Source organism: Punica granatum, chromosome 1, assembly GCF_007655135.1.
Source record: "Punica granatum isolate Tunisia-2019 chromosome 1, ASM765513v2, whole genome shotgun sequence".
Taxonomy (NCBI): domain Eukaryota; kingdom Viridiplantae; phylum Streptophyta; class Magnoliopsida; order Myrtales; family Lythraceae; genus Punica; species Punica granatum.
Genome location: NC_045127.1, coordinates 6,422,698 through 6,438,595, shown reverse-complemented (window position 1 = coordinate 6,438,595; position 15,898 = coordinate 6,422,698). Strand labels below are relative to the sequence as shown.

Below are 15,898 nucleotides of genomic sequence, written 5' to 3'. Positions count from 1 at the left end.
CCATTGGGCTTCACTGGGTGTACAGTGCGCCGGAAGTAGGTAATCGCTTCCGCAGAGGTAGATACTGTCACCCACTTAAAGCACACGTGCAGTTCTGCTCCTAAAATAATCTGATTTGCGCCCAAAACACCCAATCGGATCCCTAATTACCCAAATATCATCAAACCTTTCCCAACAAAAAATCCAACTCTCTCTCTCTCTCTCTCTCTCTGTCCCTGTTTCTCTCTCTCTCTCTCTCTCTCTCTGTAATCAGTTTCACACACAATACACACTCTCTCTCTCTCTGTCTCCTAAATGCGAAAATGGCCTCCGCCACCGTGGACTCCTCCGCCACCGCCACCCCCACCGCCACCGCCGCTGACGACAGCCGCCACCTCCGGTTCGAGAGCCTCCCACTGATCGACCTCCGCCTCCTCTCCCAGTCCGAGCTCTACTCCCTCTCCCTCCTCTCCTCCCCCTCTCCCTCCTCCTCCTCCTCCTGCCAGGACGATGTCGTCATCCCGATCCCCAAAATCGACCGCTCCGTCTTCAACGAGTCCGCCGGTAGCCGTAAACAGACCTACTTCCGCCTCCGCCTGGCCCCCCGCACCACCTCCAACCCTCCCCATCCCCCAGCCCCCATTTCCCGCCAAAAGAACCCCGAGCCCTTCGAGGAAGAGAACTCCCGCATAATCTCCCTGCTCAAAGGCCTCTTCTACCCTCATGCTGAGTCCGAGCCCCCTCTACCTACCACTCCCGAGGACGAAAGTAGCTTGATCGCTGTTCCTGTTAGGTACGATGAGTCTGTTCCCGAGACCTCCGATTCCGTCCTTCAGAGCATCCCAATCGGGGTCGTAGACCTAGGGTTCTGTAATCGGAAGCGGGGGCGGCCGAGAAAGCCTGAGGCTTCTTTAGTGAACTTCGAGAGTTTGAGCGAGGGGAAGGAAGTCCTCGCATTTGAGGGTGACGAGGATGAAAACTCTACTGAGAAGGGAAAGGCAGTGGAGGTCGGAGACTTGGACCTGTTCGAAGACGAATTGAGGAGGAGGACTGAGGGCATGAGGACGGAGGAGGAGCTCTCGGGATTCTTGAGGGGTCTGAGTGGGGAGTGGGGGAGCAGGAGGAAGAAGAGGAAGATTGTTGATGCGAGGAGTCTCGGGGACGTGCTGCCTAACGGGTGGAAGCTGTTGCTTAGCATCAAGAATGATCGCGATCGAGTTTGGCTCGGTTGTAGCCGATATATAAGGTGCTTTCTTTAACTTGCGAATTATCTTTTTCCTGTGTTCCGTTTCATTTTAAGGTTCCTCCGAGGTGGATTCCATTTATGGTCAGAGCCGCGTAAGAACCGGGATCAGAATATCGCGAGTTATTATGCGAGTATAGAGAAATATCCCGAGAAGCTTGAATTGGAAGATCTCGGTGCTTAGACGATAAACAGCATTAGCTGAGGTGGACTTACCAAAATAGATAGCTTGTGCCTGCTTTTGGGCTGCGCTACCCATTGTTGCATTATGCTTGCTTTTCCCATTGCTGCAGTATAAATTACATCCTTTGTTTGTTTAAGAGAAAGCTTTAAGCTTTTCGTTTCGTTTTCTATTGCTGACTGTTGACTTCAATGTAATTAGATTTGTTGTAACCTTTTCTTCAAGCAGACTGCCAGTAAGCTTCTAGGTCAATGGAACATTCATTGTTTATCCAACCTTCTTGTTATGGTTGGCAACCATTTGATGTAGTCCGTACTTCATTATTCAGTCCTTGCATTTTGTGTCGATTTCTGAGGTAAAATATCCTGAATTGCTAATCACAACTTATCTGCTAAATCCCATAGAGATGTTTTGTGATCTTCTGCATTTTAAGCTTATGCCTTATGGTTCACCTTTTCACATTTAACCTTTTAATTTTGTGTATAGCCCTGATGGACAGCAGTTTGAATCCTCCAAGGATGTGTCTGCACACCTGTCCTCATCCTTTGGAGTTCAAGATGCAACTCATGAAACGTCTGGTCCAGTTGATGAAAGTAGCTGGTCTGCTTGCAAAATGGCTTCTGAAAATGTCAGTATTCATTGTCTTCCTTGTCTTGGTTAGATAGACATATATTTGTAACTTTTTTCATTTTTTGGGATTTCAGTCTGCAGATCCTACTCACCAGATGGACCAGAAGCAGAATGGGGTTGTCTGTCTTTCAGCAGTTCCCATTTCTTCTATTCCTGCCGATCATCTGAACCAATCACCATTACCTACGAGTGGGAGCCCGGGGAAGTCTTGGACAAAAGAGACTTACAGGTGCCACAAGTGCACGATGAGTTTTGAGGAGAAGGACAATTTGCTACTCCATCTTTTATCATCTCACAAGAAGTCAAGAAGTGCGAGAAATGGTGCAACCAGTGGTGATTCGGTGATCATGAAAGATGGAAAGTATGAGTGCCAGTTGTGCCACAAATTGTTTGAGGAGAAAAATCGTTACAGTAGTCATTTCGGGAACCACATCAAGGACTATGTTAAGAGGGTTGAAGCTTGTGGAGAAACTAATCGTGTGCAAAGGAGAACCCCTAGAATGCAAGAACAGATTGGCACTGAAAGAGTTTCTTCTGCTATGCCCATCAATACTGAAGCTAATAAAAAAAGTTCTCTGGGTCTTCCGCATGCTAAAATCGGGTCAGATGCCATCCCCAAAACACAAGAGAGATCAGATGGTCATCCTGTTAATATTCCTTGCACTGAACCTGTGGCAGTGTCAAAGAGAGATGAGGAACATGTCACTGAATATATTGAGAAGAAAGAAATAGATTCTGGCTTACCGAATGCTAACGTCGAAGTGGTTGATCAGGGCGGTAAAATCAATACTGAAAATAATGTTAGCAAAGATATGACCACAATCTCGTCTAGCCCTCTCAAGAATGGTACCTCTGAAACCCCTGAGGAACTTAAAGTCCTCGAAAATGAAAATAAAGTGAGCATGGATTCTGTTAGCTCAATGGAGGATCGCAGACAGGAGACGGTTCCTTTAAATGAGGTGTTTGCTCCCACTGAGAATAATAATGCTACCAATAATGAGAGTTTAGTGAACAGGCTTTTTGGCAGTCCAATGGAAGAAATGGATGCAGATGATGGAGATGAAGTAGGGGATAATGTGCTAATTTCTGGAATTGAAGATCGCTGCTTTGGACTGGACAAGGGTGTTCTGAATAGTGGCACGCAGAAAATAAGTTCGGAGGGATGTTCATTGGTTCAGTTTGGACGTGAGGAAAAATGTATTACTTCCGATGATCCGACTGGATCTAAAACTTCTGTTCTGGAGAATGAAAGTGGTTCAGAAAGTCGTATGCCTTCTTCGAGTCAAGTATTGTCACCTAACGATAACCAAAACAAAGTTGGTGGCAGATCGCAAGAACGCGTATCATATAACTCTTGGAATGGCAAAAAAGCAGTTGATTTTGGGGAGAATGTTACTGAAAGGATGGTGCCAGAAGCTGACAATAGTTTTCCTGCCATTCCATCAGTTAATCAGCAAAATTGTGATTTTGATGAGAATGTAAAAGGGTTTTCTGGCTCTAAAATACAGAATCCATGGCGGCAACAGGTCTTGGAGAGCAATCTTTTATCTGTCCATCAAAAATCCTTATCCCCTGACGCTACTGTGGGGAAGATCTCCTCTGGCACGGTGAGTAATGTTCAACTCCTTTCTGAAAGTTGCTTGGATTCAGCTGTCCATCAGCAGCAGCAGGTCTTTGACAGCAATGTTTTATCTGTCCATCAGAAATCCTTATCCCCTGATGCTAGTGCGGGGAAGATCTCCTCTGGCACAATGAGGAATTTTCAGCCCCCTTCTGAAAGTCGATCAGATCCAGCTGTTTTAAATCATGTTGAGAAGGAGACACCCTCTGGAGGCATTATGCCTGTTACCTCTCCCAACCAACAAGCCTTTGTTTTTAATACGCATGAAGCACGGGGTCCCACATTCAATGAGCCTAAAGAGTACAGAGGTTTTACAGGTCTCTATGCAGGCGACCGGGATCGTGTTGACAAGAGTGGGAATCTCTCTGTGTCTGGTGCAGAGGAGAAACAGAACCAGGGGGAATCAATGAGCTACAATAAGAGTTCATTTGGCTTTGACAATCGATATTCTCTGCAACATGGGGGTCCTGTCACGGGCTTCGAAGCGTGGGCCAATCCTCCTTCCAGAAGGGTTGAAGCAGTGACTTCTGATCATCGTGGGGCTACCTTCTTTGGCAGTGCGGTCGAGGAGTCGAAGCGGAGCAAAGAGTCCGCATTTGGTTTTCTTTCTCCAAGTGTAGGTCATCAGCAGGCAGGTGGCACTGGTTACAATCTGGATATGTTTTATGGAGGTGCAGTGCCTGATAATCGCCGAGCAGATAATGTGGGAACTTTGAGGAACGAGCAGATGACTGGTTTGTATAATCAGCAAGTGCCCAAACCTCGCGAGGAACCCATGGCTCAGTCAATGTGGAGAGTGGAGCAAAATGTAAACATTCTGCCAAATAGCGGTCTGAATTATGTTCCCTCATCAGCGGCACAGCCGCCAGACTGTTTTCCTGCATTCAACATGGTCTCAGATAAGGTACTTGAATTCAGATGCTGAGAAATTTTCCTCTGGTTTCCCATGCTTTCACGAGGGGGGCAAGTTAGGTGGTAAGAGATTTGTTTGAGTTATAATTCATGTCCTGTGAAGAGCAGTCTGCTCATTTTCTTAATCTTTCAGGTGAAGATTTTTTTTTTGAAACATCTCTATCTGAACCTTTTTCGCTCCCCCAGGAAGAATGGTTCCAAGGAGATTCTCTGCGTCTGTTGCCATGAATTACATTAATTACTTCGGGTCTTTTCTTCTTTTTGGCATGTGCAAACACATAGTGGATTAGATTATTATCCTAGTAAGATTCTGGGCATCTATTATCAAAATATTATTATCTGCTGAAATGACTCGATGGAGGTGGAAAAGAATTCGTGACGTGTTATCTCTACCATGTTCCGGCAGGTACAAAACGAGTTCTATGGAAGTAATCAGAAGCCCGGAAATGCACCAGCAGTCGGAGGAGGGATGAAGTCGAGTGGTGGTGGGGGGTTCATGGAGTACAACTTTTTGTCTGCCCCATCAAGCGGGCAGGGCTCTCATATCTCGTCGTTCAATCAGCAGATGGGCCAGGGCTTCGAATCTAACTGGGTCGAGAAAGAGGCCTTGGGTCTCTTCCCGAAGATGGGTAGTAGCGGTAGCAGCAGTAGCGGGAGTAGGCAACATCAGGTCACTGCCTTGTGCGTTTGGTGCGGCAACCAGTTCAGTCACGATGGGGATTTCGATGTGGGGGATGGCTCGGTGGGCTACATGTGCTTTAACTGCAAGGCCAAATTCGCGGGGCAAATCAATTTCTTCTAGGAGCGAAAACTGGGATGGAAGTCGTGAAACATGGAAGATAAAACAGGTAGTAGGCTACTAACATTAAGTTAGGGAAGATAAAAACCCTTACCGGGCAGTATCCCTCTTGCTTAGGGTAGAACTGAGAACGTGTGTTTGTTTGTTTTAAGTCTCCAGCATCCTTGTTGTAAGTTTTTCCTCCTCTTTTTGGGTAAAAGTTCTATTGTAAGGTTGTATAACTCGAGTTGCACGTCCAGACTGGACTCTCTTGTAGTTCGATGGGGCACTCCTTTAAGCCTAGTGTCGGTGCTCAGACATTCGGTTTACATATAAAGCAAGCCCCCTATGTAGTCCGGGGGAGATGGATCTCTTCGTGCTGTAACTATAATGTAATCCGAAGATTCGATTAGCTTCAGATTGACGGAGTCTCGTCTGTCTTTTGTTGGGTTTGTTATTTATCATCTGTAAGTAGTCCTTAAGCTCAGTTAACAGTCCCATCAAGAAGCCTTCTAGATTCTCCAACTCGAAAGAGTTTGATCGAATCCTCTGCTCTGTTTTATCCCGGAATCCGACCATTCGGGCCTTACTATTAGCATCAAATTTTTGTACGAGAAGATTGAAAAGCCCTTGTTTTTGTAATGCCCGAGCGTGATAAGGAATTATCAAGTTCAGTTCTGTTCTTATTGGGTTTGTTTCAGGAGAGGAAGAGTGGTAATGGCAGTCTTCAGCAGCCAAGATCCGATCAAAACAATCGAACTTCTCTCTTTGAAAAAGACTTTCAATTTTCAGGGGGGAGCAACTGAAGAAGAAGACGATGAATCAAAGAAAGGAGAACGTGTGTATGTATGTACCCAAATGAAGGGCAACCCCAGAGAAGAAATAAAAATCTCTGGGGGATTGAAGAGCCCTTCGACTTGGGATCGGTTAGTTTTCGCCCAAAGAACAAAGCCATCAAGAAATCGACCCTTGCCGGATCTCAGCTCCTTGCAGCCGAAAGGAGGGGCGTCACAAACACACCAACATGCCAACCAAACAGAAATCTTTTGATTTGCGCATTATGAACAATGAACCGACCAGCCGAAAAGACAGACACAGAGGCAGGGCGCGAGAGAACGCTCATGCTGAAGGAGGCCGGCCGCTGGGGAGTATTTATAGACAGATGGGAGAGGGAAGGATGGGGAGGGAGCTTGTAACCCTAATCGCTTCCGTTTTATAAGGAATGACAGCCGTTGGATGACATGATTTATGATGTGATCCAACGGCATCAGTCCCTTAAGGAACCATCAGAACCGTCTTTTTAGTCTGCATTCGGGACAAACTCCATATCTATGGTCACTAATCTACTCATAATCGGGACGAGTATCTTATCAGAACCAACCCAACCGGTCGAATTTGTCGTTTCATATGTTTATCGCGTTCACCATATACAAGCACATTAATCGGGTACTCAAAGATACGGATCGTACAAATCATTGTCAAAATCACAAATCCGCAACTGTCTTCTCCCGACTAGGAGAGATCATCCACGTTCATCAAAATCATTTATTCCCAAGCTCTATCTCTGCGTATTTCCATGAAGACAAGATGATCGGAAAAATCCCGAATCACTCCGACAGTACTTCCTCCAACCACAGTGAAACAAAAAACATAGGAGTTGGTCATTTACAAACTGAGGCGATGCAAATTATTATTCAGAATTTAAAAGAAATATATCATATAAATATCGGAACAAAATAAACCAAGAGAGCAGGCACAACGAACAAAGCTTCAGCAAAAACATTTACACCAGAAACTACTCCACTCATTCAAATCCTACTTCTTCTTCCTTCAGCAGTCCCGTAATCCTTCCACGACCACGAACATACCTCTCCTCAGTTCAATCCATCATTCTTATTACGAAATATATACGTTTTATGCTCAAGTGTATGTCACCCTTTTTTTATCCTCTGAATCTAACAACAATGCAGGATATATCATCTTTACTGTCTCTCTGAAGTGCCTCGGCTGTTAACTGCTTCGCTGCCATATGCGGGTCTTTGATCTTTCTTGCAATCTCGACTGCCTCTTGATTCTCCATCACCTGAGGAAACATGGCACAGCAGAAACGAGTTTTGCATGTTTTCATAATTTACTTTGGAGGGCAATATGACATTTTTGTATTCGGTTTTCCAAACCATTTTCCAGAAAAGGAAATGGAAAACCGGGACAACTTTCGAGCGGTAAAAGAAAAAAGAAAAATGTCTTTGAGTTTCAGAGGTGGAAGGTATTACCTTCCAGAGACCATCACTTGCAATGATTAAGAGATCAGTGGTGCCGTCAATATCAGCAGTTTGAATGTCTGGATCAGAGCGGAGATGCGTTTTCAGACCCTTATCTCCGAAAGCACGAGAAACTGCAAGCTGCCCATTAACTCTTGGGACATCTCCTGGCAACATGCAATTACCATCATCAATTCTTGACCTAACCAGATCTCCAATAAGCTGAAAGGTTTTTGATCCCCACTTCGAGCAAAACCCAAAGAATCACAGAGATATAATGGGCTCCTGAACTTCTCAACAAGTGTGCTTTAACTCATAATATGAACTTGAAGCAAATACTTGAACCGTTTAAGAAGCCAACATAAAAATTACAAGCTAAATTAACTATGAGATAGTTTCAAGAAAGAACCTGGCATATTTGATACGAAGCCGCCTCTATCTTCGATGCTGCCTCGCTCTGTACTTGGCTCATGGTCTATGCTCATCTGTATAGCTTGACCCCCTTTTGAAAGAACTGCTCTCGAATCTCCAACATTAGCAACCCAGAGGCTTCGGCCGTTTACAATAATCGCAGTCACAGCAGTGGATCCCCCATGGCCCAGGTCAGAGCTATGAGAGAGGATCGACTTGTCTGTCATCTGATATGCTTTAGAGATGGACCCAACAGGGTTGACCCAGAACTCTTCCTGTACCAGTCAAATTAGCAGATTACACATACACACAATTGTCAGGATAGGTATAAAGAAAGAATGCAGAACTTCATTGGAGAAAGGGCTAGGATTTTGGATCATTCAGTGATGGCCATACGTTTTACCAAATTTTGATAGGATCCTAGAGGCTACATGAGAATTTCATTACACATGCGAGGAATTAGGTAAAGGATAGAGATCCTCTTCTCAGCCAAAAAAGAAAGAAAAAAGGATAGAGATCCTCTGCACCTGCTTTTATTAAGCAAAAAAAAGGGCACTCTTGGGACAAAAGTTTTGACTTATATCGACAGCCCAATTATCATAAAATAAAATTTCCAGTTCTGCTTATGAACTTCAGACAACGACAAAGGATCCATTTTCCGGAATTTACAGGCAACCACCTCTCTCAGCTTCCAAGTCCCTGTTTCAACCTTGAAATATTAGGATCATGCACGATCAATTTTAGTAAAACCCTCACCTCCTTTAGAATATTGGAAAAGAGATGCTTCTGTAGGTAAGCAGGCACGCTATCACCCAAATGGCCATCATAAATGGCAAAGAGGCCGAGTTCGCGACCTTGTTTCTGCACAAACTTCGCTACATGATAATCCTCCATGGGATGATTAGCTTTGCCTTTAACTAGGCTGAACCCATACTTGATGCTTCCCTCGTGGCTTCTTCCCTTACCCGAGGCAGAAGATGATTTCCCTCCAACAGGCTAAAGATAAGAATGTGAGATTCAACAAATGACCTTTTGGGTACCATATGATTCAAGAAACACAAAGCAACAAAAGCAAGAAACTAGGGAAGAACCTAACGAGACAGAGCGAAGTAAACTAGAAAGAGAGACTTGGAGACCAAAAACGTACTCAACACAACTAAGCACCCGATTACATAAGCCATGAAAATACATGCTTTAAGATTTGAAATAGTTTAAATCCGAATTTCAACAGGCCAGAAAAAAAATGATTGGAACAAATTATACAAATCGAGAAGGCAGCATGTACAAAGCAGTATTAACTAGTAACTTGATATTCAAGAATACAGAACAAAAAGAGAAGCCTTGGATCACAGGCGGCCATCCCCAGAAAGAACTGGGAATATCCAAGTCAGGTGAAGGGGCACAAATTCAGTACAACCTCCACAAGATAATTCCAGCAGAAAGTCTGGTTCAAAGGGGATCAACTACCCATCAGCCCATTCACACTCAGTCTCGAATCACAGGATTGATTACAATCGCATACAACACCGAAGAAACATCTAAATCGAAACCTCCGAAACACCTTAAGGCCGGACTAATAATAATATGTTTGACAAGCAGGCAATTAAACAGTATCTCTGGTTAGAGCCTCGGCTAAAGCAGCGGGACCACAACGGTGCAGCTTTTGATTCAAAACCGCAGAAAGCTAAAAGCCGTATCTCCTACCTGAGGATTGGAACCGTTGAAACAGCATAACTTATCCATGGAAGTTCTCCACCTCGAACTCCAACTCGTGGAGCAAAAAAGTCACCGACTTTCACAAAAATTCCAGCTCCAATCGAAATTTCTGCATCAAACCCACGTCCCAAACCTCGAAAGAAGCTGCACCATCAAATCACGAGCTCCATCACTACAGGCTGAAAAAAGATCAAACCCTAAAGAATCAAGGGTCGACCTCAGAAGGACCTGGTCTTACTTACCCCGACCAATCAGAAGAAGCTTGCAATTCTTGTTCTCCTTCGTCAGCTTGAACAAGCAATTTGAATAAGATGGGGTGTGAGGGTGAACGGGGGTAGAAGAGGATGATAAGAGTGAACAATCAATCAAGACCTTTTCCAAAAGGGAAGCTGCATATAAACAGCACCCAAAATCACGAAATTTTTAAAGAAATATATTATAAATCCCAGAAGAAGGAATCATCGAAAGGGTGCTGTGAGAGAATTCAGGTTTTATATATATATTTTTGCGATCCTATGAACTGTTGTGGAAGTCTTCGCTGTGACGGGAAAGAAAGGATGGAAAAGCAGGCGTGTATGTATATGTTGTATATATGCATATATATATATTAAGGAACAAAGGAAAAGGCTGCAAGAAAGGCCATTGCTCCTTCCTTGGCGTTGACTCGGGGCTTGTTTTCCACTGTTCTGGTCTGCTTCTAATGCCTCTCTTTTTCCTTAATGGGTTTCTTTTTTTCTTTTTTCTTGTACTATAATTATTCATCCATTTATGTTCTCACCGAATCGAATGACTTCCGACCTTAGCAAATTCCATTTTTGTTGTTGCAAGAGTTGAATGAGTCTCTGTCCCGATAGTTTTCAGTCGGTCGAGTTTATCCGACCATTAGCGCATCGGAAACAATATATAGCTGTTATTTCTTGTCCAATCCAAAACGTTACCCGAAACAATATGTAGCTGTTTTCGGATGTTGTCCATGCAAATAAACTAACTTAGAACTCAGAGAAGTCAATATATAGGAATATTGGTGGTACGCGTTTTTATCAAAATTTAGGCTGGTGAAGGCCACGAAAATTACAAAGATAAAATTATGGCCGTGAGTTCTGTCAAAAAGAAAAAAAAACTTTCGGGTGAAATTGAGAATTTCTTTTGTAATGGTTAAAATATCAGGGATGCTTGAACGATAATTAATTTTGATCAATATGTTGAAAACACCTCGTAGTGTCATCAGAAAATATCAAGATAGATGAATTTCAACGAGACAAATAAAATGAATGTATAACAATTAGAGATTAGTTTTATGTAATAAGAGTGTGTCCCTTTATTCTTACAGTATTAGTCGTCGGTAACCGTATATAAAAAAAGAAAAGGTATTAGCTCTTGGGAACATGTGGAAAGTAAATTTTTTGGACGTGCTCTAACCGGCGTAGATGGTCTGATTGGACCGTTCGTTTAGAGAAAAAAAAGATATTGGAGTTTATGGATCGCATTAGAAAACATTAATTGGTGCGTTTGGTTTCAGAGTTAAAGTAATTTTGATTTTGATTGTGGAAAATAACAAATGATTATGTAGTGTGTTGAGTTAAAGTTAAAGTTAAAGTTAAAATTTTTTACTTGAGAAATGTAAAATTTTTGCTGTGTAGTGTGTTGAGTTAAAGTTAAAGTTAAAATTTTGTGATTTTAACTGCAAAATCAAACGAAACATTAAAGTTCAAGGACTAAAACGGAAGATTTTTAAAAAGGAAGGACCTGTTTGCCTAAATTAACCGACAAGAACACGCAGTAAAGAAAGAAACGTTTCGAGAGCAATTATCCCTCAGCTCAATTCCATAAGGATTAGGGTTTTATTGCTCTGCTCCGATTGACTCCTCCGATTTGATCCGATCGATCCAGAAGAGGGGAAAGCACAATGCCTCAGAGGCACTCGAAGAACAACAATGACCTCGCCTTCTTCACGTACGATGAGAAGCGGAAGCTCGGGTACGGGACCCAGAGGGAGAGGCTCGGCAAAGACTCGATCAAGCCCTTCGACGCCTGCTGCCTTTGCCTCAAGCCCTTCATCGACCCCATGTGCTGCCAGAAGGGCCACGTCTTCTGCAAAGAGTGCATCCTCGAGTGTCTCTTGGCTCAGAAGAAGGACATCCAAAGGTTCGATTGGTTTTCCCTACGGAATTCTTGAGGTTGTTTGCTTTTCCCCTGATGTTCTGTCCAATTGCGGTCGGTTGGATGTGCTCGCTGGGTTGAATTTTGGTTTTTGTACACAAAGTTTTGAAATTTGCATCAGCTGTATCGGTGGCGAGTTTTTGATTCTGCTGGGAATGAAATATGATAGGAAATTGCGAGTTCCGGGCTGTATCAATGCAGGGATGGTTGTCTGGTTTCATGATAGTGATGGATTTCCATGTCCGATACTCGATTGGTGATTGTTCAATTCCATGGTTCAGAGTAATCAGAGATTTGTTAACCCTAGATTTAACTGCTTGGATTGCTCTAAAAACTTGCTCTAATGATGACAGGAAGTTAGCCGCATACGCTGCTCAGCAGAAGCAGGAGAAAGACGAGGAAGAAGAGAAGCTGATAATGCAAAAAGCCCGAGAGCTTGAAGCGTTTGATCAGCAGAACCACGGTGCGGTTCCTCAGTCGAGTGACAGAAGCCATGGCCGAGACAAGAATGGCTTTCACGGGGCGAACAGTGTGAAGGCTACTTCTTATGAAGCGGAAGCCCTCCGTACGATGAAAGCATTTTGGCTCCCTTCTGCAACTCCAGAAGCGCCTATGAAGGTGGATGCCCCATTGACCAGTACAATCTGCCCGGAAGGCAAGGAGAAGCTGAAGCTCAAGTCCCTCTTCCCGATCCATTTCTCAGAGGACAGCAGCGACACGAAGAGCTCGAGCTCTCTGGATCAAACTTATATCTGCCCGAGCTGCAAGGTCACCCTTACCAACACTCTGGCTCTCTCGGCTATCAGCTCCTGTGGGCATGTCTACTGCAAGAAATGTGCCGAGAAGTTTGTTGTGGTTGATAAGGTTTGTCTCGTCTGCAACAAACCCTGTAAAGAGAGAAACTTGGTGAACCTTGAGAAAGGAGGGACGGGATTCGCTGGTCATGGAGATCATCTCGAAGCTAAGGATTTCAAGCATTTGGGAAGTGGGTCTGGGTTAGGGCTGGTTAGGCCAGCAACAAAGACCTGATGACTCGACTGATTCCCTTTTCTTTGAAATGTACGACATCAAGTTGCTTCTGGACAAGACTAGAAAGATAGAAAGGGATCAGCAGTTTATAACTTTCTTTGTAATCTTTCTTATCTACAGATTTCGTTTTTCGATCGTACTATTTATCCAAGATTCGATGCGCTCGCGCTTTTTCACATGAACATGAATGATTATCCGAAGGTGGGCTTCCAAAGTCTCCCGTGCTAGTTGATGTTTTTATGACAGTGCCATTCATAGATTAGATCCTCTAGATGCTTCAGTGGTCGATTTCTCATTTGTCTTGCTTGTGGACCGAGTAAAACAGTCGTTTTTGACTCACAATTATAATTATACACGGCTTGAATTATTCTCTGTGCTGATTCTGTTATCCAGTCGTATTTCTCCTCTGTCTGAATTGCATAAGCCGCTGGGCTTGCCGTTTATTCCTGTTCATGGAGGAACAGAATGACAATCCCAGAAAAACAAAGCAAGCAGGCCTATCTTCGAAAATGACTTCAAGATAATGAACTCGGATTCTCGGGATCGGGAAGCTTGCGAGGACAAAGGCCAAATATCTCTTTTTCGATGGACGAGTCATCACCTCCAATAAACTGAACGTTTGCGAAACTTATGAGGACAAAGGCCAAATATTTCTTTTTCGATGAACGAGTCGTCACCTCCAATAAACAAAACAACGTTCTACGTTCTCGAACTATAAGGAGATGCCATCACACTCCCTGGATTACTAATAAGTGCTCCTTCAATGGATAGCTCGCCTTCCATTACCATTGTCTCTCCAAAACACGAGCTACCCACCAACCACTCTATCATGGAGGAAGTGAAGCGTAATCGGCCCCGGCCCCACAAATTATCCTCAGCTGCCATTGCATTGCCCTCGAACTTCCAAAAGGTATTCTTTTTCGAGGAAAAATGCGATATAGTTATTCAGTACCCTCTGTTGGCGTTCTGATTAATCCAACTTCCTTTGGTGATATCGCGAGTTCAGTTAGTTGCAGAGCTGGTAGGCACTTACGTTCTCATCTTTGCGGGGTGTGGAGCTGCTCTTGTGAACCAGATACAGAGCCTCACGATCGTGGGAATCGGACTGGTCTGGGGACTAGTTCTGATGGTCATGATATATGCAGTCGGGCACATCTCGGGCGGCCATTTTAATCCTGCTGTCACCATCTCATTAGCCGCTTCCCGGCAACTCTCATGGAAACTCGTAAGCTTTTAACTGTCTTCTGATGCACTCATTCTTTTTCTCTCGAGAGATTTTCCAGTTTAACTAATAATGGCTGAACTCTTGTTTTCTCTTTCATATTTTGGGCCCTAGCAGACGCCAATGTATATTTTGTGTCAGTTCCTCGGTGCAATGGGGGCGAGCCTCACCCTGAGAGCGCTGTTTCATGGCCCGGACAGCAACATCAAGGCAATGGCAACTCAGTACAAGGATACGACTACTGATCTCGAAGCCATCGCATGGGAATTCATAATCACCTTCTTTTTGGTGTTCACTATCTGCGGGGTCGCTACTGATCCCCGAGCTGTAAGACAACAGTCCTCAATCTAGTTCCATACACAAGCATGAATTTGCTGTGACGTAACAATGCCCGAATCAATTCCAACTTTGGCCTCATTGGTTGCAGAGTAAAGGCTCGTCCGGAGCTGCAATTGGTGGCACCGTGATGTTCAACGTTATGATTGCCGGGTAAACAAAGTGATAAACTATGAATTGTATCGCAATATGCGCTAACTCGAGTATTAACAGACCGGTTTCTCTAAAAGGTTTAAGTTGAAAGTAACGCAATTGTTTCTCCATCTTCAAGTCTCAAGACCAAGTGTTGCTTGCAGGCCGATAACTGGAGCTTCGATGAACCCTGCAAGGAGTGTCGGCCCTGCTATCGTCTCTGGAGAGTACAAGAATCTTTGGGTCTTCATGGTGTCCCCTGTTGTCGGCGGTTTGGCAGCAGCGTTGGTATACGGCATCCTCCGAGAGCCACAAACCGAGAGAGACGACGAGACTACCAACCAGTGTTATCAGAACCGGACCGGATGATGAACCGGAAGGGGTACGGGGTCATGGGTTTATGGGTCCAACCGGGGGTTCGATGGGTCGGACCGCTCGTTTATTTAAAATAAAATAAATATTCATATTATTAAAAAAATTATGATAATTAAGATAAAAGTATGATGATTTTAAAGAAATATAACAATAGTATAAGAAAGTATCTATATTTAATATTTCTTACTTCAAAATAAATATTTTATTTTAATAAGTACTTAAAAGTAGAGTTAAAAGAACAAAAAAGTGGTGGTGGCTTGGTTGGTAGTATGCTAATATGAAAAGTAAGAGGTCATGAGTTCAAATCTTTACACAACCAACCAATTTTTACATTAAATAGGAAACCCATAAAAACCCATAGAACCGGCCGGTTTAATGAAATTTTGCTTAAAACCGGCCGGTTCAATGGGTCCGGCGGTTCAAAGCTGCCATTTCGGTTTTTAGGCGAACCGGACCGGACTTGGTGCCGGTTCCCGGTCCGACCGGTCGAACCGGCCGGTCCGGTCCGGTTCTGATAACAATGCTACCAACGTCATGTTCGATAATCAACTCTATGGAAAAGCTGAACCTTAGGAACATGGCAGTGGAAGGAATGAATCTGAGCTCAGGAGCTAAGAGAATTTGCTTTGGCAAAAAAAATAGAATTATTGTATAAGAGAATTTGCTTTGGCGCCAAAAAAAAAGAAGAGTTATTTAACTAAAGTTTTGTTGTATTCGTATTAATAAGCTCCTCCCAAAAACGTCTCATCTCACTAAAGAATAATTTTCTTACTAATAGGCGTTTGACTACATTAAAAAATAACAACTTTTTTTATCAGAAAAATAAGTAAACATTTCCCCATGACATCACATAGGTGCCATTTTACAATTATATTAGGAGGATTATTGTCATATTTATAAAGTATGAGTGGT

At 43.6% G+C, this 15,898-nt stretch overlaps 4 protein-coding genes across 5 annotated transcripts; 3 read left to right on the top strand and 1 right to left on the bottom strand.

Moving 5' to 3' along the window:
- Positions 1-146: 146 nt before the first annotated feature.
- On the top strand, positions 147-5,787 carry LOC116192098. 2 transcript variants are annotated; one of them, XM_031520534.1, is made up of 5 exons: positions 149-1,225; positions 1,890-2,031; positions 2,108-3,640; positions 3,737-4,558; positions 4,973-5,787. In XM_031520534.1, exons 1-5 carry the CDS (start codon positions 303-305, stop codon positions 5,366-5,368), a joined length of 3,816 nt encoding a protein of 1,271 aa, XP_031376394.1. In that variant the 5' UTR covers positions 149-302; the 3' UTR covers positions 5,369-5,787. The 2 variants fall into 2 exon arrangements, with proteins under 2 accessions (XP_031376393.1, XP_031376394.1); XM_031520533.1 differs by having other exon boundaries at positions 147-1,225; positions 2,108-4,558.
- Positions 5,788-6,942: 1,155 nt separating this feature from the next.
- Positions 6,943-10,385, bottom strand: LOC116192100 (probable protein phosphatase 2C 9). Its single transcript, XM_031520535.1, has 6 exons — positions 9,975-10,385; positions 9,721-9,876; positions 8,773-9,012; positions 8,015-8,291; positions 7,618-7,772; positions 6,943-7,427 (listed from the first exon to the last, which is right to left on the bottom strand). The coding sequence occupies exons 2-6, from the start codon at positions 9,757-9,759 to the stop codon at positions 7,287-7,289; spliced, it is 852 nt and encodes a 283-aa protein (XP_031376395.1). The 5' UTR covers positions 9,760-9,876; positions 9,975-10,385; the 3' UTR covers positions 6,943-7,286.
- A 1,140-nt stretch (positions 10,386-11,525) lies between these two features.
- LOC116192762 (E3 ubiquitin-protein ligase CSU1) lies at positions 11,526-13,180 on the top strand. Its single transcript, XM_031521397.1, has 2 exons — positions 11,526-11,877; positions 12,246-13,180. Exons 1-2 carry the CDS (start codon positions 11,639-11,641, stop codon positions 12,919-12,921), a joined length of 915 nt encoding a protein of 304 aa, XP_031377257.1. The 5' UTR covers positions 11,526-11,638; the 3' UTR covers positions 12,922-13,180.
- Positions 13,181-13,674: 494 nt separating this feature from the next.
- On the top strand, positions 13,675-15,005 carry LOC116192645 (nodulin-26-like). Its single transcript, XM_031521241.1, has 5 exons — positions 13,675-13,831; positions 13,928-14,146; positions 14,261-14,470; positions 14,571-14,632; positions 14,776-15,005. The coding sequence occupies exons 1-5, from the start codon at positions 13,685-13,687 to the stop codon at positions 14,978-14,980; spliced, it is 843 nt and encodes a 280-aa protein (XP_031377101.1). The 5' UTR covers positions 13,675-13,684; the 3' UTR covers positions 14,981-15,005.
- The last annotated feature ends 893 nt before the right edge of the window (positions 15,006-15,898 follow it).